The 23,416-nt window shown below is 41.1% G+C and overlaps 1 protein-coding gene across 1 annotated transcript in view; it reads left to right on the forward strand.

Annotated features, from left to right (window-relative positions):
• Nucleotides 1-23,416, forward strand: part of CFAP47 (cilia and flagella associated protein 47) — a gene marked incomplete at its 5' end in the record, with an annotated part of 409,359 nt that overhangs the window by 270,853 nt on the left and 115,090 nt on the right. Inside the window, one exon of the mRNA XM_082014136.1 lies at nucleotides 1,907-2,004. Coding sequence (XP_081870262.1) covers nucleotides 1,907-2,004 — 98 coding nt within the window. The remainder of the gene's footprint in view (nucleotides 1-1,906; nucleotides 2,005-23,416) is intronic.

A 23,416-nucleotide genomic window follows, 5' to 3' on the forward strand; every position in this document is an offset into this window, starting at 1 on the left:
CTCTCTTATGTATACTATTTTTTCCGCTTTTTTAAATTGATTAAACTCAGGGTCGTGTGCATACCAAAATCCTTTAATGGACATTCAGAGATGCCTTTTCCTCAATTATGTTAATGTTTATAGATCTTAAGATACTGAGGCTGTTCCAGAGACTGGAAGGCTATAATGTTCTGCTGGTATTAAAAAACAGTAAATTGTATGCATATCAAATTAGCCTAAACAAGAGAATGGGTAAGGTAATATAAGTTGTATTCTGTGAAGATATTAAAAAAAGTAATATAATTAAAGCCAGTCAGACACAGTTTTATTGAAAAAGGGGTTTAGAAATAAAGTCATGTATGCAGCATGAGGAACTGTAACAAGGAAAGCAGTGCCTCTGGGAAGAGCTGGGGTCACAGCAGAAAAGAAAAACAGTAGGAGCTCCCAAGGCTAATACTGTGGTAAAACAGAACTGCTAATGTAGCTCTCTAGTGTACAATTCAGGGGAAGTATGAGTAGAGGGATTAAGGTTATTTTAATCTCATACAATATACTGACAAACAGGAATACTGCAAGCAGTTCTTGTGTATGTGTTTTTAAAAGGTGCTGAACAACCATTTATACTTGCAAAAAATTTACCACATGAAGTATTTGTGTTGTGGAGATCAGGCCTTATGATGAGAGACTTTGGGCTCACTCACTTTTGCTTATCTGAACAAGACTGAAGAGCTAATTTTATTAACATTCATGATTATGTTCTAAATAAAGGAAAATGCTAGAAACTTAATGCTAGATCTCTTAAACTTATCAGAGAAAATCATTACAAGGTCTTTTGGCTGGACATTGAAGCAAATCCATGGAAATCGGAAATTAGACTCATATTTAAATGTCTTCCAATGCCAGTAATTAGCCACCAGAACAAACTGGTATCTTCCAATCAAGACTCAAAGTCTCTCTGGAAGATATGCTTTAGCATAACACAGATTGCTTGACTGGCGTTGCACAACAATTCTATGTAACTGAGCAGAATTTAAACTCTGCAATATGCCGAAGGTCATATTAGATGAACTAATATTGATTTAATGTTTATAATTTTATATTACATCAAGCAAAATACTGTCTGTCTGATGCGAACTGCCTCCAGTTCAAAGATCTGCTTGCCTATGCTTCCCATGGTTCCTGGGAGTACACACTTCCCTGTTTCGGGCCTTAATTGTAACATTCATGCAAATTCCAATTATTTAAGGGTTTCATAATCATCAGCATCAGAGAATTTAAAATCTACCCTTCTAATTGCATGAGCATGTGCAGGTGTGTGATAAATAGTCTTCTGTGGCTTCATAAATGATCTCCAAAATTCAAAGGGAGTTTCTGATGCTTTTGTACATATCATTAGAATTTTCCATCTCTCCTTTTTGGTTTAGGTAATAGAAAATACTGAAGGGAATCAAATCTTACGGATTTCTTGCCAGTTTATTGTGTAATTAAATGTAGGTTTATTGCACATTTTTTCTGGCCAGACTTTTACTAGTCATTGATAACAGAGCTTGGGATAAGACAGATAATGAATCTGATCTAATAGAATAATACTGATGCGCAAATGTTTTGATGCATGTATTTACCATCTTTGAGCATTCTCAGTCTCTCTAATGCTGACTTGTTTGTTATCACAATAACTCAGGACATCCTGTCTGAAAACCTGATGAAAAATACATTGCAATATAAATCAATGTATGTTCAAATGTGTATTTAAGGGTGGATTCTATGTAACTGAAAATTCTGCTCTATTTAATGAACAACTTACAGTTTTGAATCTATGGTGGATGAGCTTTTAATAAATTAACTCAGAATGCTTTTTAGCATTGTCCTTGTTGAATAAAAACAATAATGAGATGATTTGTAAGGCATTTTGTTCTTTTTAACATAGGAGGAAGTTCTTCAAATTGCAAAGTGTGGTTTTCCTTAAAGATTAACAGCATACCTGCAGCACCGGAAAGAAAGATAGATGTGAAATGCAGAGCTCTGGTAAGATTACTCGAAATGTTTTTGTTCTACTTTATTAGAACGAAAATGTAATTTTTATTGTTGATCTGGCTGCTATCACAGAGGATTAATCAATTTTATTGTGACCATATACAGTCACTTTTTGAATAATAAAACTCAATACTCACTTAAGCTCAGTGATATGAACTAAAGTAAATACTTAGAAAAAAGTGTCTTCTTTATCCTATTTGAGTAATTACGTTTTTATTCTGCTGACATCTGCTTCTAATTTTGCATCTCACATAAGGTTGTGTTCTATAAAACCTTCAAGCAGTTTCTGTACAGTCCACAACAGAATAAGTCTCTTTTGGTACCCTCCTTCCTTATGCATGCCAAATTATTATTGTCATTTAGATTTCATTAATCATTGGAATGTATTTAATCTTATTTGCATTACTAGATAAATACATACTTTCACCCTCAAAAATTAATTAAATTGTTAGTCACTTTAGAAGAACAATTACACCATATTAAATAAGTTGCATGTTTTAAATCACTTTAGTATGTAAGGGTAAAATAACTGTTTATTATGTTTGCTTAATTGATATTGGTTTTGTTCTCCAAAGATTTGCAATTGTATTTATCTTTGAATTTATATTTAACTTTTTTAACTATAAATTGCTATTTACTTTATCATCCAGACGTCTTGCTTTCTGCATGAGTTGTAAGCAGCTAAGAAATACTGACTTTAATAATGGATGCTGGTAACAGGTTCTATGAATAGAATTTGCAAATAAAAATGTGTGATACAAGTACTAGGGGACTACCTCTTCCAGTAACAGATGCTCGGAAGGGAGAAGAGTCTCCTCAATTGATTCTACATGTCAGCATGTGTTTATGTGGGGGAAAAAATACAAACCAGTAAGCATTTCTCAAAATATTTAAAATATCACTGTTCATATATGTCGTGGTTTAGCCCCAGCCGGCAACTAAGCACCACGCAGCTGCTCGCTCACTCCCCCTCCCGCAGTGGGACGGGGAAGAGAATTGGGGAAAAAAAACCCTCGTGGGTTGAGATAAACACGGTTTAATAGGACAGAAAGAAAGAAGAGAACAACAATGATAATACCAACAAAGGAATGTACAAGAACAAGTGATGCCCAATGCAGCAATTGCTCACCACCCGGTGATCGACAGCCCATCCCCGAGCAGCGATTTCCGCCCCCCGGCCAGCTCCAGTTTATGTACTGAGCATGACATCGTATGGTAGGGAATATCTCTTTGGCCAGTCTGGGTCAGCTGTCCCGGCTGTGTCCCCTCCCAGCTCCCCGTGCACCCCCAGCCTGCTCGCTGGCAGGCCAGCACAAGAAGCTGGACTGTCCTTGACTGCTCAGCAGCAACCCAAAACATCAGCACATTATCAACAATTTCTCATCCCAAATCCAAAACACAGTCTCACACCAGCTTCTGTGAAGAAAACCAGCTCTATCCTGGCTGAAACCAGGACAGTATCCACCCCTTATTCCATACCATTTACGTCATGCCCAGGTCCTATACTTTTCAATACATTCTAATTATTCATTTTTACTCTTCTTGTCTTTTAATATATATACACAGATATCACTTTCTTAGTCCATGGGCCATCACTTTAAAATGTCTGTGGAGTTCAGTCAGTCCATGACTCCATCATAGTAGTCTCTCAGGGCAGGGGAGATGGTATGTAGTGTTGGATTGTCATCTGGCACGGTCCATGTCCATGATCTGCAGGTCAAAGATGTCGGTCTCGAGGATTTGTTGGGCGCAAGCTGCTGAAGCCAGTTCTGGTTCCATCACTGCTGCACGTTGCTTGGTTTCAGTGAAGCTCATTCTTCATCAGTCTGGGTGATTCTTGCTATAATACCATTGATAGGGTAGATAGCAGCCATAGTAGTAATGTCATACTGAACAATTAACATAATACAATTCAAATCATTGACTGTTTTCACCCAAAATCAAGTCTCCTTGAGGTACACATCGGACTTCCCCATCCTTCCGCATTACCCACCAAGTGCACCCAGGTCCCTGGGCAAAGGCAATCCCACGAACGGGTTTGCCTTTGCCTAATGCAGGAGTAACCCAGACTGTCTTCCCCAGCATATTTCTCACATGCACCACAGGGACTTTATCCCCTTCTACAGTACGTAGAAGTTTTGATTGGGCAGGGCCGGCTCTATTAGTAGATCCCCTAGTGTTGACTAACCAGGTGGCTTTGGCTAAATGTTTATCCCAATGTTTGAATGTCCCATCACCCATTGCTCTCAGTGTAGTCTTTAACAGTCCGTTGTATCGTTCAATTTTTCCGGAAGCTGGTGCATGATAGGGGATATGATACACCCACTCAATGCCGTGCTCTTTGGCCCAGGTGTCTATGAGGTTGTTTCGGAAATGAGTCCCATTGTCTGACTCAATTCTTTCAGGGGTGCCATGTCGCCATAAGACTTGCTTTTCAAGGCCCAGGGTAGTGTTCCAGGCGGTGGCATGGGGCACAGGGTATGTTTCCAGCCATCCGCTGGTTGCTTCCACCATGGTAAGCACATAGCGCTTGCCTTGGCGAGTTTGTGGAAGTGTGATATAGTCAATCTGCCAGGCCTCCCCATATTTATATTTCAACCATCGTCCTTCATACCAGAGGGGCTTTAACCGCTTGGCTTGTTTGATCGCAGCACACGTCTCACATTCATGGATAACCTGTGCAATAGCATCCATGGTCAGGTCCACCCCTCGATCCCGAGCCCATCTATATGTTGCATCTCTTCCCTGATGGCCTGAGGTGTCATGGGCCCACTGAGCTATAAATAATTCACCCTTATGTTGCCAGTCCAGATCCACCTGAGCCACTTCAATCTTAGCAGCCTGATCCACCTGATGGTTGTTTTGATGTTCTTCGGTGGCCCGACTCTTGGGTACGTGAGCATCTACATGGCGTACTTTTATGACTAGATTCTCTAGTCGGGCAGCAATATCTTGCCACAATTCAGCAGCCCAGATGGGCTTGCCTCTGAGTTGCCAGTTGCTCTGCTTCCATTGCTGTAGCCACCCCCATAGAGCATTTGCCACCATCCATGAGTCAGTGTAGAGTATTGGCCATTTTTCTCATTCAGCAATATCTAAAGCCAGCTGGATGGCTTTCACCTCCGCAAACCGACTTGATTCACCTTGTCCTTCAGCAACTTCTACAACTTGTCGTATAGGGCTCCATACAGCAGCTTTCCACCTTCTATGTTTGCCTACAATACGACAGGACCCATCAGTAAACAGGGCATATTGCCTTTTGTTCTCTGGCAGTTCATTATATGGTGGAGCCTCTTCAGCACGCGCCACCTCCTCTTCTGGTGATATTCCAAAATCTTTGCCTTCTGGCCAGTCCATGATCACTTCCAAGATTCCCGGGCGATTAAGGTTTCCTATTCGAGCCCGCTGTGTAATAAGCGCGACCCACTTACTCCACGTAGCATCAGTTGCATGATGTGTAGAGGGGACCCTCCCTTTGAACACCCAGCCCAGCACTGGCAGTCGGGGTGCCAGGAGGAGCTGTGCTTCAGTACCAACCACTTCTGAGGCAGCTCGAACTCCTTCATATGCCGCCAATATCTCCTTTTCAGTTGGAGTATAGCGGGACTCAGATCCCCTATATCCTCGACTCCAAAACCCTAGAGGTCGACCTTGAGTCTCTCCTGGTGCTTTCTGCCAGAGACTCCAGGTAGGGCCATTCTCCCCGGCTGCCGTGTAGAGCACATTTTTAACATCTTGTCCTGCCCGGACTGGCCCGAGGGCTACGGCATGAACTATCTCCTGTTTGATTTGTTCAAAGGCTTGTCGTTGCTCAGGGCCCCATTTAAAATCGTTCTTCTTCCGGGTCACATGATAAAGAGGGCTTACAATCAGACTGTAATTTGGAATATGCATTCTCCAGAAACCCACAACGCCCAGAAATGCTTGTGTTTCTTTTTTGCTAGTTGGTGGAGACATAGCTGTTATTTTGTTGATCACATCCGTTGGGATCTGTCGACGTCCATCTTGCCATTTTATTCCTAAAAACTGGATCTCTTGTGCAGGTCCCTTGACTTTACTTTGTTTTATAGCAAAACCAGCTTTCAGAAGGATTTGAATTATTTTCTTCCCTTTCTCGAAAACTTCTTCTGCTATGTTGCCCCATACGATGATGTCGTCAATGTATTGCAGATGCTCTGGAGCTTCACCCTGTTCCAGTGCTGTTTGTATCAGCCCATGGCAAATGGTAGGGCTGTGTTTCCACCCCTGGGGAAGTCGATTCCAGGTGTATTGGACACCCCTCCAAGTGAACGCAAACTGTGGCCTGCACTCTGCTGCCAAAGGGATTGAGAAAAATGCATTAGCAATATCAGTGGTGGCGTACCACTTGGCTGCCTTTGACTCCAGTTCATATTGAAGTTCTAGCATGTCCGGCACAGCAGCGCTCAGTGGCGGCGTGACTTCATTCAGGCCACAATAGTCTACTGTCAGTCTCCACTCTCCATTAGACTTTCGCACTGGCCATATGGGGCTGTTAAAGGGTGAGCGAGTCTTGCTGATCACTCCTTGGCTCTCCAGCCGACGAATCAGCTCATGGATGGGGATCAGGGAGTCTCTGTTGGTGCGATATTGCCGCCGGTGCACTGTTGTGGTAGCGATCGGCACCTGTTGTTCTTTGACCCTGAGCAACCCCACCACAGAAGGGTCCTCTGAGAGACCAGGCAAGGTGGACAGCTGTTTAATTTCTTCCGTCTCCAAGGCAGCTATACCAAAAGCCCACCGGTACCCTTTTGGGTCCTTGAAATACCCTCTGCTGAGGTAGTCTATGCCCAGGATGCACGGAGCCTCCGGGCCAGTCACAATGGGGTGCTTCTGCCACTCATTCCCAGTTAGGCTCACTTCGGCCTCCAGCACAGTCAGCTGTTGGGATCCCCCTGTCACTCCGGAAATACAGATGGGTTCTGCCCCTATATGGCTTGATGGCATCAGGGTACATTGTGCACCGGTGTCCACTAAAGCCTTATATTCCTGTGGGTCTGATGTGCCAGGCCATCTAATCCACACAGTCCAATAAACTCGGTTGTCCCTCTCCTCCGCCTGGCTGGAGGCAGGGCCCCTCTAATCCTGCTCATAGTACTCGTTACCCACTTCTTGTAAATAGGAATCAGAAGTCCCTTCAAGAGGATCAGAGGTGAGATCAGCTCTTCTATTCTTTCTGGGAAGCTGCCCACTGGAAAGTGGAGCGACGATTTTTCTGGAGGAACCTGAACCCCCTTTTGTAATTGTCTTTTCTTGCAGCTCGTGTACTCGTGCCTCTAGGGTCGAGGTAGGTTTTCCATCCCACCTCCTCATGTGCTCTCCATAGTCACGCAATTGAAACCACAGGGTGGCTCGTGGTGTGTATCCTCTATATCTTCTCTCTTGAACAGAAGAGCGCTTACTCCTAATGGCTGAGACACTGGTCCGTATGGGTGGAGAGTAGGGCATATCCTCTTTGAATTGCCGGAACTCCCGGGACAGTTTCTCTACAGCAGAGATGCAGGCCTGTAGGGAGGAAGAGAGACTTTCTTCGTATTGCCGGAGTTGGCCAGCCAATTCATCCACCGTTGGTCTCTCTCTGTCTTTCCAGGCCATTACTGCTAATGAGTTGGCATATGATGATGGTGCGCTCCGTACAAACTTCCGCCACATAGGTTGCGTGCAATTGACTTCATCTGGATCTTTGGATGATTGTCCATTGTCCAAGTCACCATAAATCACTTCCAGCACAGCTAGCTCCCTCAGGTACTGGATACCTTTCTCCATGGTGGTCCACTTGCCTGGGTGACATAGAACATCTTCCTTGAAGGGATACCTTTCCTTCACACCTGACAGGAGTTGTCTCCAGAGGCTGAGGACTCGTGTACCTTTTCCAATTGCTTTGTCAATGCCCCCTTCCCTAGAAAGGGATCCCAGCTGCTTGGCTTCCCTACCCTCTAAATCCAGGCTACTGGCCCCATTATCCCAGCATCGGAGCAGCCAGGTGACAATGTGCTCACCTGGACGACGGCTGAAATCCTTTCGCATATCTCGCAATTCACTCAGGGATAGAGATCGGGTAGTTACCGTCTCTTTTATGAGTTCTTCCTCTTCCTCCTCTTCAAGCAATGACTCACTCTCTTCCCTCTTCCGTGCTTGTGATGGCTCTGCTTCAGAGCACTCTGCCTCCTCACTCTCTTCCTTTGGCTCCTTCTTAGAAATATCTTCCTCTTCCCTTACTAAACGAGCTGACTTCCGCTTCCAAGATTTCTTCTTTTGTACAGGAGCAACTGATGCCAGGATGGGCTGGTTCTCTGGTTCAGCTGCAACAGTCTGAGTAGCTACAGTGCCCGCCGTGGGGGTTGGAGTAGTCACAGTGCCTGCCACATTGCCATCAGACCCAGAGAGCCTCTCTCCCCTTTGCATAGTGTTAAATAGGGTTCGGTAGGCATGGGCCAGGCCCCAGCACATTGCAATGATTTGTGTCTCCTTGGAGCTGCCAGGCTGACAGCATACTTCTTCCAGATATTCTGCTAGTTTATCAGGATTCTGCACTTGTTCGGGAGTGAAGTTCCAAAACACCGGAGGTGCCCACCGCCCCAGGCATTTGCCCATGCTGTTCCACACACCCTGCCATTCATAACTATCCGGCCTTGGGGCAGATCTCCGAGTGATATTCTTAAATTGCTTGCTAACCTTAGACAAAACCGAAACAATGTTCCCCAGAAGTAGCAATAGAGGTATTTTAACTACCCAAGGGTGTTCAAAATACTGAAAAATTATTGTGATGAAGGAGGAAATGTTATGATAGAGGGTATCAAAGGTACCACTCTGCATTTCCTCCATAAAAAACCTTTCAGAGGCAGAAGTATAATTGCTAATCGTCTCCACAAGACTGTAGCCAAAATACAGTAACGGCTTTAGTACAGAGCTCAGATGATACCACATTAAGCTCAAGGTCAGTGTTCTAAAAACAAAACTCGCAGGCGAGACATTACTAATCATCGCAGAGTGCAGCAGCCCGCAGAAACCAACACCGATCCTTAACATGTACAGCAAAGATGGGAGCATCATGCAAATCAAATAAACTGATATGGTGACCTGCAACCGTTATTATCTCAAGCCTCGAGCCCCACGTTGGGCGCCAAAAAGGACTGTTGTGGTTTAGCCCCAGCCGGCAACTAAGCACCACGCAGCTGCTCGCTCACTCCCCCTCCCGCAGTGGGACGGGGAAGAGAATTGGGAAAAAAAAACCTCGTGGGTTGAGATAAACACGGTTTAATAGGACAGAAAGAAAGAAGAGAACAACAATGATAATACCAACAAAGGAATGTACAAGAACAAGTGATGCCCAATGCAGCAATTGCTCACCACCCGGTGATCGACAGCCCGTCCCCAAGCAGCGATTTCCGCCCCCCGGCCAGCTCCAGTTTATGTACTGGGCATGACGTCGTATGGTAGGGAATATCTCTTTGGCCAGTCTGGGTCAGCTGTCCCGGCTGTGTCCCCTCCCAGCTCCCCGTGCACCCCCAGCCTGCTCGCTGGCAGGCCAGCACAAGAAGCTGGACTGTCCTTGACTGCTCAGCAGCAACCCAAAACATCAGCACATTATCAACAATTTCTCATCCCAAATCCAAAACACAGTCTCACACTAGCTTCTGTGAAGAAAACCAGCTCTATCCTGGCTGAAACCAGGACAATATATCACCTCTGGTTTGCTCTTCTTTCCTTGAAGTGTAGAATCCTGAGTGTCAACTTCTGTGGGGCTGAGAAACAGATAATGATATTTTCAAAATCTTGGTGTTGGATGAGCATGGTGATAGGGAGGTGTCTGCTGCTAGTAAGAAACACAAAAGTTAGATTAAAAGAGTTTGTGGTCTGAGATCTTCAAAAGAATAGTGTAGGTTTTTGTCCTACAGGATCGTACGTCTTGTATCATTTTCTGATCTGAAAATATTGTTAAAATGGTAAAAAGAAAAGCTAAATTTAAAGTATATTATTGACTCCTATTGTATAATAAATCCTCAAAGTGCATTTTAACTCTGCCTATAATTTTTAATCTGATTCCGTATGAAAACTTGCAAAAAACACTTATAGTAAAATCCAACATACTATCACAACGTATGGAACACTGAAATTCTTGACCTGAATGGGGATAATTCCTTTTTAGGAAGATGAGGGAGGTCAAGAAGTAGCTATACCTTTATTTCAGATCTTTATGTAAGATCTCAGAAAAACCATTTTTATTGATGAATTTTGAAGATGACACAAAGATTTTTGACTAACAAGTAATACATGTGGTTACTATTATGGAATTACTATTACTGAAATGACTGGTTACATGCCAGGCAGTTCATTTTGGAGTGCGGGAGCTTTCTGTCTCTAATATAAGTGACTGGGATTGTCCTAGCTAATGTCTCACTATAGGCTGTCTGTGTGACACTGGTAAAAAGAACTAATACAGTCCTTGACTACTAAAGAATAGTCAAATACAAGCAGAAAGCAAATAATACTGTGGTACTGCTATTAGAATGTTGTTCACAGATCTGGTCCTTGGAGGTTAAGAATTGTGTTGAAATACTGGAAGAAGTGCAAAGAAATCCAGTAAAAGCATGGGGGACTGGAAAAGCAAGCCTTGTTATATGAATGCTAAGTATCTCTATCAACTTAGTTTGCCAAAACAAAAATGGAGAAGGATTGTGATTGTTCACTATAGAATATTGAAAAAATAGTGATGGTCTCTCAGTTTTGCTGACCAACATGCTTCAAGAGCCAGCGGACAAAAATTTAAATCTGAGAAATATTTAATCTTGCATGGAATGTCCTAGTAATAGAGTACAATAAAACACTGGAAGATCTTACTGGTGAAAACAGTAGGCAGAGTCTTGTAAAGCTGAGGACTTGAAATTCCTTCAAAAGCTGGTAAATTTTTAAAAAGCATAGACACCTGGTACATGTGCTACATCAGTGAGTCAGATTTAATGAATGCGGTGATCTCTTTTTGACCGTGGAGTCTGTCTTCTTCCTTCCTGGACCTTGGAAAGAAAAGGATTAGCAACATTTAATTTAAAATGCTAATAAAACTGGTTTTGGACAGTAGTTAGAGCTGTATCTCATAGTCAAACGCAATACAAATTTACCTCAACATGTCAAAAGTACTTTTCCTGTCTTACACAACTGATCAGCTTTCTGAAACATCAGAAGTTGGCTACAGCAGAGGTGAGGTTGGCAGGACAGTGTTTTGAAATGAGCAAGGTCTATATTAACATTTTGCATTTTTTAATGGTAGACATATGTGGCTGCAGTGACTACCAGCCTACAGACAGGGAGGAAGTTCCCAGGGGTGTGAGAGCTGGTGGGCATCCCAGGAACAGTGGAGAGTATGGAAGCATTCTGACGTATGTCACCTGGGCACCACAGGTGCTATAGACATTAATAAGACTTTGATATATGTATTTGCTTGCAGATTCCAGCTTCATGTTTCAGGTTGGGAAATGCTTTAGGTTAATTCAGCCTTTTGCATGTCATAAATGAGTGTCGGTTTGAAATGTAATGCCTGTGACAAGATGATAGTCCGTAGCATATGAAAAGGGGTGGCAAGATATGTACATCTGGGTTCAAATTGTGTTTGTACCCTGTAGATATTCTGACCCTTATGGATGGCCTGAGGCAGAGGCCATCAGCTGATGTTGTGAAAGGGATCCTCTGTTGAAGAGTGTAGAGAATTTTGAAGAAACAGGTAGGTCTACCTGGCAGCACCATGCAACTGACTGTAGCTCAGGTCTTGGAGGACAGAGTTGCTCTCTTATGCTTTCAGTGCACAAAACCAGCTAAAAGCAAATACCATAGTTCTGTCTGTACTGTCCCCCTAGAACTTACACGACTTTAACAAGGCATTGGTCACCGTCCTCTTTTGATTTGCTCAGGGTTTTCTGTGCTAAGTAGTATTGCACATGTTTTTATCTGTCTGTCTTATAGTACATACTTCTGATTAGATTAATGATCTTGAATTGGAACAACACAGGATTTTCCAGTTACAATTATTTTTGGTTTGCACTGTTAATTCTGTGTCTTAGCATCCTTAAGGTGCAAAATTTCGGTCTCAAAAGATATCTGCAGTTCTGAAAAGGTATCTGAAACACTTAGAGATAGTTTGAATTAACTTGTGTTTTTAATAAAATATAATAAATTTGCATTTTTACATTGATGAGACCAATCTCACTACATATCACTTTGGATGTCTTCTTTCTCTCAACCTAAAATTCGAATTGGAGGTTGAATACTTAAATGGATCAAATGCAGTTTTTATGGTGCTCAGTTTTTGTTAAAACTCTTTTGGCTTGAGTGGCTGGAAGCATTTACGCTTGCATTTTGCAAATAAACTAGATCATCATTAAGCTATTTAATGGAAATAAAAATACTGAATGTGTACCATATTGAAAAAAGTCATTATTTTTTAAGCTCTCATCTAATTTCAGTTAGTTTAATCACTGTATATCAGTAAAAGAAATATCCTTGTCTGAATAGAATGCTTGAAAGGAGTTCTCTGACTGGATGAAAATGTCATTTTTCAGTAGACAGACATTTGCCACCTCTTCAAGGGAAACCTACTGTAGTTTTGTTCTCCTCTCTCCAATAGCAGACAAAAAAAAGAGGGAAAACATGAATATGGAGAATTATAATCTCTTTTGGCCTTTCTCAATTGTATAAATATAATATGTATATAAAGTTTTATATATGTACACACATGCAAGTATATCTAAATTTATATTAAAATACACAAAGGCAATGAGCTGTGCTAAGGATACATTTTCTAGATCAAGTAGAATGTCTAATGCATGCATTTAGAAATAGAAACCTTCAACTAGAGCAGGTTGCTCAGAGCCTCGTCCAACCTGACCTTCAATGTTGCCAGGTATGGGGCATCTGCCACCTCTCTGGGCAACCTGTGCCAGTGTTTCACTACCCTCACTGTGAAAAATTTCTTCCTTCGATCTAGCCGAAATCTACCCTCTTTTAGTTTAAAACCATTACCCCTTGTTCTATTGCAACAGGTCCTGCCAAAAAGTTTGTCACTATCTTTCTTATGAGCCCCTTTAAGTAGTGGAAGGCTGCAAGAAGGTGCCCCTGTAGCCTTCTCTTCCCCAGGCTGAACAATCCCAACTCACTCAGCCTGTCTTATTAAGAGAGGTGTTCCACCCCTTGGATCATTTTTGTGGCCCTCCTCTGGACCCACTCCAACAGGTCCAGGTCTTTCCTGTGCTGAGGGCTCCAGAGCTGGATGCAGGACTCCAGGTGGGACCTCTCCAGAGTGGAGTAGAGGGGCAGATTCACCTCCCTCGACCTGCTGATCATGCTTGTTTTGATGCAGGTGAGGACACGGTTGGCCTTCTGGGCTGTGAGTGCACATTGCCGGCTCATGTCCAGCTTTTCATCCACCAGTATCCCCAAGTCCTTCTTGGCAGGGCTGCTCTCAAGCCCTTCATCCCCCAGCCTGTATTGGTACTGGGGGTTGCCCCGACCCAGGTGGAGGACCCTGCACTTGGCCTTGTTGAATGTCATGAGGTTCAGATGGGACCATTCCTCAAGCTTTGTCTAGGTCCCTCTGGATGGCATCCCGTCCTTCAGGCATCTTTTAATCTGCAATCCGTGCTTGCTGGCAGCAGAATCACTGTAAATTAGGAAAGGAAGTTACCTTTTAGACTGGTCCATCCAGCTGTAAATAGTAAGTTTGGCTTCCATTTTGTCCCAGATGTAGCTCCATTAAAATGACAACTTTAGTCTAACCAGAAGTTTAGATTCAAATCCTACTGTAGTCCTTACTCTTCTGTAGATAGTATGGGTTTCTAGGAAATGGATGAATAAAAATTTCAGTAAAGATCTCAGAATTTCACCCATTCCTTTGAAGGAAGTGGCTTTTTAATTAAAAAAAAAAAAATCCCTATTTTTTTTAACATAGAAACCCAATAATCCCTCTAATTTGAAACCCATCTGTCTCTGAACTGAATTAGTATTAATCTTTTTCTGTCCATGTGTTGACTAGAATGCCCTCCACAGATTGCATGGTATGATACAATGCTTTAAAGTTCAATACAGTGTTTGAATAATAAATATCTTTTTCTTTTTATACATGAATGTTCATTTTTTCTACCAAGAAAATTATAGTAAAAAATGAGAAATTGCCTCAAATTTGTCCCTTACTAGTGCTAATACTGTTTTATATTGTTACATTCAGACTTTTTGAGACAGTGAACCACTTCTACTTCTCAGCTTTTCTCCAGGTCATCACCACTCAGGTTACCATGACAAATGCATGATGCCACTATTTTGCAAATAGCAGAATCAAGTATTGGTTTTAAATTTTGTCATGGTTATTCCACATGCCTGTATATCCAAGCAAGGACTGGATCATAGTCTGTTTCTTCAGTTTTCAGTTGATCTTCTTTAAAATAGGCTTATTTCTCATTTTTCCCCCAGTTGTTTTTTGGGGGGAAAGTTGGGGGTTTTTACGTTTGGTTGTTTTTTTCAACCTAGACAGTTTGATACATGAGTTCAGATTACATTTAAAATCAGTTTAAAATGAGTGCATATTATGAAGCAGAGTAGTTACATATAAACCACACTTACTTTCTGGTGAGGCAGATACATTGCTTGGAAGTCTAGCAAACAGATGATAAGTAGTGTTCTAAGTTGAGACCCTCATATAATTTCTGAATAACACTGAATAGTTCCAGCCTCAATATTTGTCTTTTAGGCCATAGAAGGGTAAGTGTTCAGTTGTCCTTCCTCTAAAATGTTTGCTGGGCTCTGTGAAACTCACTGGACTTTCTGAAACTCTGAACTCGCTAGATTCTCTAGGCACAACCTATAAAGAGTTCAACAGAGCAGTTCAGACCAAGGTCTGAACCTACGGTATGAACCCTTGACTTGTCTCTAGGGGTGTTTGAAAATATCAAGGGAAAAAGTAAGAGTATGTACATATAGTATGATACTTTCACAGCTTTTTAAGGGTTTTCTGATCAAGCTTTTTGCTGAGCTGCCAGGTCTATCCTTAAACTTATATATTTAGTATTGTGGTGGGTTGACCTTGGCTAGATGACAGGGGCCCATCAAAGCTGTTCTATCACTCCCTTTCTCAGCTGGACAGGGGAGAGAAAGTATAATGAAAAGCTTCTGGGTCAAGATAAGGACAGGGAGAGATCACTTATCAGTTACTGTCATAGGCAAAACAGACTTGGCTTGGGAAAAGATTAATTTATTACGAATCAAATCAGAATCGGATAATAAGAACTAAAACCAAATCTTACGAATGCAACTTGCATTTCCTTTGCATGATTCATTTTTTATATATATCATACACAGAACATCCACAGAATGGCTCAAAAATCTGGAGAAGATAAACATTCTCTAATCAAGAATGTGTCTGTATTGTTATATTCTGATTAAATAGATAGATTAATCAATATTCCTGATATATTTCATCTAATAAGTGGTCTTTAAGAAATACATGATAACCAGTTAAGTATAATTTGCAGCCTTCTATTAAATGAAAATAACTTCTCTGCCTGCTTTTATATTGAGTACTTGTGAAAAATCTCATTGTATTATCAACTATGTACAGTTGTGTCTTCTGACACTAGTGGTAATTTTTTATTTTGCCTGAATACCTAATGTTTTGACTACAACCTTGTGTTGCATCTCTGAGAGAAACAAGACAATGTACTCATTCAGTGAACACATCAACCAGGTTATAAGGAGTTGCAATGATTCATGTTGTAAAACATATAGCTTGCTGGTCTGGATATTTTTCTAGTCCAGGCCCTGAACACTCCAAAATCCACTTATCACCATTCCAGAAATAAGAAGAACCTTACTGAAATGAAGGGGAATTAACCAAATGCAGGTTTATTTTCTAAGCCCCATGTATATTAGTAGAAATTAGATCAATTGGTGAAGCCCAGAAAGGCTGTAAGGATGCACTCCAGCTGTGAAGGATTCTTGCCCAGCTTGGTTGTTAAAGCTTAGTAAACAGAGGAACCCTTATGAGTGCTTAGATGATAAGCCTGTTTTTCAGAGGGATATTATCAAGTATTGTTACTACTGAAAGAACCCGGTCAGTCCTAATGTTGTTTGTAATGAACACATCCAAGCTTACCTTACAACTTCAGCAGTCACTGCCCAGCTCCAAACTCTTTTTTGCCAGCTGTCATAATGAAAGCAATCAACCTAAATTCTAAGTACATGTGTCTTTTGTTGGTGTCCTTTGCCTTTTAGTCCAGCCTGAGAACTAGTTCCAGCAGTTGGCATTGCTGGCCTATAGAGGCCACCAACCTATATTTCCCCACAGTCATTAAAACCTCCATCAATTATGCTACTTGTATAAACATTTCCTTAGCACTGTGCTGGAAATAATTCCATTTCCATGGAATGTCAGTGCTTCCTTTATTGATTTTTTCATTATTTAATTGAAAGTAAAAAGCATATAATTAAGAATATTTTGTAATTATGTAACTTGGCAGTTGAAAACAGTGACACACTGTTTTCATAGCTGTGGTATATTAATTTCTCATAAATCCTAAACCAAACTATAATATGAATATTGTTATACATGGATGATACTTGGATCATGTTCTCAGAAACTGAGTAACCTGAAGTTATGAACCATGCCCCTTAGGTCTTAACCAATTTTTAGAATATGCTTTCATAACAACTGGTAGCATAAAAAGTGACATTCTGTAGAAGAACTGTGGCAACATGGTTTGCAGAGGAGAAACAAATTGGGGAAGGTCATAATTATTAAGTAGTCTAACTAAAAGCAGTTTGACAAATAATTCAGACCAGAACATCTTTGTACAGCCCAGTAAAAAAAAAAAAAAAATGTTATCAAAAGGAGGGTAGATGATAATAATTATTAGAATGTGAGTGAAAATTTTTAATAAATATATAGTAACTACTAACCCCCTCCTCTCTTCCCTACAGATGCATTAATCAGTTCTGTAATATGACATCAGGGAGCTAATGTAGATCACAAAATGACAACTGAACTGTCGCTAAGAGCCATTGAACAAAAATGTAAGGTTAGATCCAAACCAAGTAATTGAAGGGGTGTTTCATCTGTGCTAGATAAGTGGTCATATATATGACAAATAACTGTCAAGTGAAGAAAAAGAGTAGCCTTGTATAATTAAACTACTATGTCACTTAGTCCATAAGTGCTGTTGCTAGCCCTGTGGCTTATGAATCAAAACAAGAGGGTTTTTTTCTCAACTGTAAAACACAGCAAGTCCAAAGAAAAAGTTCTTTTTTAAAAATTGCTCACTCATGGTATCTGAAGTACAGATTGTATAGCTTAGTGAATTAGGTATTAAAGTAACGTCACTGAAAAAAAAACTTTACATTGGAACTCTGTTCCCTCTGTAATGATTCTCTTTCTAATCAGTGGAACTGTGGAACTTGTGATAGTTTTTTTGCTCAAGAAAAAACACGATTATGTATATGCTCTGTAGGGTTGGTTTTTTCTGTGTTGTTTTTTTTGATTGTTTGTTTGTTTTCCCAAAATAACCGTGAGACAAACCTGAAAGAGAGCAGTGAGAATTTTTCCCAAAAAACGTACTTACCTTAACTATAAATTTTCAAACTATGTTTGAAGGCTCTTACAAAATATGATCTGTGAATTTTTTCTGCAGAAGTATAACCTTTAAACCCCTCCTGCCATTTTTCTGAATTGCAAAGGAAATTGGTGGTACTGTCACTGGTTTTCTCCTCAGTGATTAATGTGAATTAGTGAGTAGAGAACTCACTGCTTTCCTTGTGCAATACAAAGAAAAAGGAAGAAGGGATCTTTATTATTTCTTCCATTTCTATGAAGTTTGTCCTTCTATATAAGAGGAAGCTGTATCTTTTACTAAATACTAATTTGGCAGGGGTACTAACTGGTCTTACACAATGTAGCAATATCCCTGCTTCTCCAAAATAGCATTGCTGTGTTCCCATTATCAGAATACTGTTTAAAAATGCTGGAGTGAAATTCAAATACTATTTTATAGTTGTGCATCTCCAGACCATGGATTGAAGCAGCTAGCTGTTCTTCTTTTCTGATGGATTTCTATTGATAGTATGCACAGCTTCTGAAACAGCAAATGATAATTAAATGGCATAATTACAATTAGCAGCAAGTTTATCCACACATACAAATATTCTCAGACGACATCTGAATCAGGAACTTCAAGTAAGTCTATACAACTAGTTGATTGTGGATTTGATTTGAAAACAAATACTGTGCTGAAGTTTGTAAAATGCCATTAACGCAGGAATTACTTGCTTTAAGTTATACGGTTTCAGTTTATATTTTTCCTTTAGGCTAAAACCCTATCTATTTTAGATGGTTTGGCCTATTGAAAAAGAAATCCAATTCTTTCCTCTTCTATTTGAATCAGAGCAAGGAATGACTATGGAATTGTGACAATATATATGAACATCTATCTGGCACTTGCTTAATCATCATCCTCAGTAGAAAGGAGGGACCAGTGGCTGTTACTGTCTGAAGATGGTCCTTCAGCCTTTTTAAAACAAACTTGCTGATTGATTTCAATTCCTGATATACAGGTATATGAAAATGATCAAAATCTTAGAAGGCTAAAGAGAAGCAAAAGTCTCAGTGAGCATAGAGACTACATTAATTTCATCTGCAGAACTATTTGTATAAAAGTAATCTGAAGGTCATACAATTGGTTCCCTGCAGCGGATATTTCTTTTGAACAAATTCCAGCTGAAGTTATTTGAGAAATGCGGAGTAAGAATTAGCACTACTCATTTCACATGGAAAGAGAGAGTGTATGTGTACTCAGTAATTATTCATTTATGTATTTGTCTGGCTTTTAGAAAGGATACTTTACAAAGAATTTTAACAGTTCAAAGGAACCATCTGAGAAAGCAGGAAGCTTTCAAAAGCCAAATTAAAATTAGTTCATGAATATTAATTATTCATTAATTAAATAACACTTCCAGATAGTATGACTTGTTTGCATACTCGGAGGTATTTTAAGTTTTAAATGCGGGGAGAACAGCCATATTTTTTAGTTTTAACAACTGGTAATTATGAAGTATATTTAGCCATGGACAACACTAACAATTTACAATTAAAAAAATTATTTTTTGGGTTACTGTATTTTACTTTGGTATTTACTGTGGATTTACAAATGGGGAATAGTAGTACAGAGTTTGAATTTAAGCTGGTAAGTTCAGTTTCATTATTTCAGATTGTTTAGAAAAATGGACTGTAACAATTACTTTGGCTTGCAAATGTTCTAATGGATTTATTCAGGTTGTATGCAGAGGTCAAGAAGTAAGCTGATTCTTAAGGTTTAATGTATGTAAAATGTCTAAAAGGCTGGAAATTATTTCTTTGAGCACACTTACTCTTTAGCAGTTGTCTATATCATGGAGAAAAGTCTAAGTGTATATTGCTGGTTCACTGACAAATCAAGAGACTTTCTAATCCATCCATATATTTGAAAAATAGTACTGGCTGTCTTGAGAGGAAGTGTCTAATATGTGTGCTCCAAGCAGAATCTGTACAGCAGGAGATAAGCCGGAGGGAAAGGTCTTTTTTGAACAGTGAATTATTAGTTTCTGCTTTAATAAAACCAATGCCTGGAGGGATTGAGTTTGGTTTCCACACAAGTGCGGAGACAATAGTTTTGTCTATTGTCTGCCAAATCCTTGTCTTTCTCTCAAGTCCCTGAGAGCTACGCGAGCACTCAAAAGTTGGTAATGTAACTCCAAAACATATGCTGCCTGCCCCCACTTCCGCCAGAGTTGTTCTTGCTGAGATGGAACTTGTGCCACTGTTGCCACTTATATTGGCTCCCAGATCTGTGCCACTAATGCACTGCTTCTGCACTCCTCGGTGGTGGTTTTAAAAGATCACTGTCACAGTCTTCACACTTAGCAAGATGTTTACACGCAGATCTAAGAATAGGCAGGGTGTTTCCATTGCTGGTTCCAGCTCTTTGCAACCTTCAAACCTCCTTGCTTTTAGCAGTCTCTAGAAAAATGAATGCAAGTCTGTTCTGTGTGATCCATACACAGCAGATGGTGTCTGTAGAATGAATATAACAATTGAGAAACACTTCATTGATATTTACCCAAGTTTTAAAATTGAAATCTCAGGAGGATACCTTTTACTCTATAAAAGTTTATTGAATGAAATAATGGTATATGTTCAGATACATGGATATGCCAAAAATGTAGAGGGATAGATGGCTTTCTGGGTGACAGCAGAACTAGTCAGACTGCATAGAGAGACCCAGATGAGTGCAAGAGTGGGCCTTGGTTCAGACTACTCTGATTTTAGCTCTTTCAGAGGTTCTGGTAACAGATATCAGTCAATAATAATGTATCTTTTTATGTTAATATTATGGATAAACATTGCTTGTGATATAGTAAACTTGCATTCATTTTTTAGGTAAATTATTCTGATAATACTAAGGGAATGTGTGGGACAGATTGCTACTACAGATACCTCTAGTACGTCACATATGGAAGACAAAATTAATAATGCAACATTTGTTGTATGTGAGACAGTAATCTGTGAGCAAGATTCAAGGACTTAAAAATCAACTTTTCTTGGAGCAATAGCTAACAATTAGGATGTTTTATTTTTAAGGTTCACCTGATCTTTTAAGTCATAGCACAGGCATAGAACTAGATAACTCTTATAGAGGCTATTATTTCAGATTTATGTATATTTCTGTTTTTAGAAAAGCTATGAACATTTAAGAAACTCTCTTTGCATTATAATACTAATACTCTATCAGAATAAGATAGTTACAGTAGGTACAGTATCTGAAACAGTCAAATTAATTAATATTTTACCTCTGCTGATTGAGTAACTTGATGGTAGGTGGTGCAGCTGAGATCTAAATTATCTCATTAGTATGGTGATATTACATTAGTATGGTGATACTACATTAGTATGGCAGGCAAATCCCCTCCTTGCCCACCTTGCCTTTCCAGGTGCCTCTGTACAACAGGTATGAGGCTCTGCATATGGAAAGACAGTCCATGGATGGTGTGGATGACAGTCTAGCTACACCAGAGGTGTTGCCAAGGTCAGAAAGGCCTACCCCCCATGTCATGACCAGCTCCACAAGGAAGAAAAGACAGGTTATAGTTGTAGGTGACTCCCTTCTGAGAGGAACAAACAGAGGGTCCAATATGCCAGACAGACCGCCTTTTTAGGGAGGTCTGCTGCCCCCCTGGGACCCGGGTTAAGGACATCACTAGGATACTTCCTCTCCTGGTGCCACCTTCAGACTGTTACCCATTATTGCTCTTCCTTGTGACTGGCGATGAAGCTGCAGCACATAGTCCAAGGGCAATCAGAAGAGACTTCAGGGCCTTGAGACAGTTGGTAAGGGAATCTGGAGCACAGGTTATTTTTTCCGCTCTCCTTCCATTTGCAGTCAGCAACATTGGAAGAACCAGACAGGCCCAGGATATTAATACATGTGTCTGTGACTGGTGTCACTGCCACAGTTTCAGGTTTGTTGATAATGGGACGGCCTACATGGCATCTGATGGCTTGCTGGCATCAGATGGGATTCACCTTTCTCAAAGGGAGAAGAGAGACTTTGCTCATAAGATAGCGGGGCTCTTTGACAGGGCTTTAAACTAGACTTGAAGGGGTAGGGGGATAATATCAGGCTTGCCCGTGTCAAGCTGTGGGATGACACTCCAAGGTTAGAGGGACGGGGTGTTAGCGAGGGCTTTCAGCCTGTTGCTATGAGATGTGTTGCCTACACTGCAGCACCCTTGAAGTCTCATGGAGATGAGCCAGGGGCTCCTGAGGCAATAGGAGACAAGAGAGAAACACCAGTGAAATACCTCAAAGGAATTAAGGGGTGTTCCTCTAAGATGGTGTCGTGGTTTAGCCCCAGCCGGCAACTAAGCACCACGCAGCCGCTCGCTCACTCTCCCTCCCACAGCGGGACGGGGGAGAGAATTAGGAAAAACCTCGTGGGTTGAGATAAACACGGTTTAATAGGACAGAAAGAAAGAAGGGAACAATAATGATAATACCAACAAAGGAATGTACAAGAACAAGTGATGCCCAATACAGAAATTGCTCACCACCCCGTGATCGACAGCCCGTCCCCGAGCAGCGATTTCCACCCCCCCGGCCAACTCCAGTTTATGTACTGGGCATGACGTCGTATGGTAGGGAATATCTCTTTGGCCAGTCTGGGTCAGCTGTCCCGGCTGTGTCCCCTCCCAGCTCCCCGTGCACCCCCAGCCTGCTCGCTGGCAGGCCAGCACAAGAAGCTGGACTGTCCTTGACGGCTCAGCAACAACCCAAAACATCAGCACATTATCAACAGTTCCTCATCCCAAATCCAAAACACAGTCTCACACTAGCTTCTGTGAGGAAAACCAGCTCTATCCTGGCTGAAACCAGGACAGTATCCACCCCTTATTCCATACCATTTACGTCATGCCCAGGTCCTATACTTTTCAATACATTCCAATTATTCATTATTACTCTTCCTGTCCTTTAATATATACACACAGATATCACTCTCTTAGTCCATGGGCCATCACTTAAAATGTCTATGGAGTTCAGTCAGTCCATGACTCTGGGCTTCATCCATCATAGCAGTCTCTCAGGGCAGGGGAGATGGTATGTGGTGTTGGATTGTCATCTGGCACGGTCCATGTCCATGATCTGCAGGTCGAAGATGTAGATCTCGAGGGATTTGTTGGGCGCAAGCTGCTGAAGTCAGTTCTGGTTTCATCACTGCTGCACGTTGCTTGGTTTCAGTGAAGCTCATTCTTCATCAGTCTGGGTGATTCTTACTATAATACCATTGATATGGTAGATAGCAGCCATAGTAGTAATGTCATTCTGAACAATGAACATAATACAATTCAAATCATTGACTGTTTTCACCCAAAATCAAGTCTCCTTGAGGTACACATCGGACTTCCCCATCCTTCCGCATTACCCACCAAGTGCACCCAGGTCCCTGGGCAAAGGCAATCCCACGAATGGGTTTGCCTTGTCCTAATGCAGGAGTAACCCAGACTGTCTTCCCCAGCATGTTTCTCACATGCACCACAGGGACTTTATCCCCTTCTACAGTACGTAGAAGTTTTGATTGGGCAGGGCCGGCTCTATTAGTAGATCCCCTAGTGTTGACTAACCAGGTGGCTTTGGCTAAATGTTTATCCCAATTTTTGAATGTCCCATCACCCATTGCTCTCAGTGTAGTCTTTAACAGTCCGTTGTATCGTTCAATTTTTCCGGAAGCTGGTGCATGATAGGGGATATGATACACCCACTCAATGCCGTGCTCTTTGGCCCAGGTGTCTATGAGGTTGTTTCGGAAATGAGTCCCATTGTCTG

The sequence above is a fragment of the Phaethon aethereus genome (genome assembly GCF_964289735.1).
Source record: "Phaethon aethereus genome assembly, chromosome: 1".
Taxonomy (NCBI): domain Eukaryota; kingdom Metazoa; phylum Chordata; class Aves; order Phaethontiformes; family Phaethontidae; genus Phaethon; species Phaethon aethereus.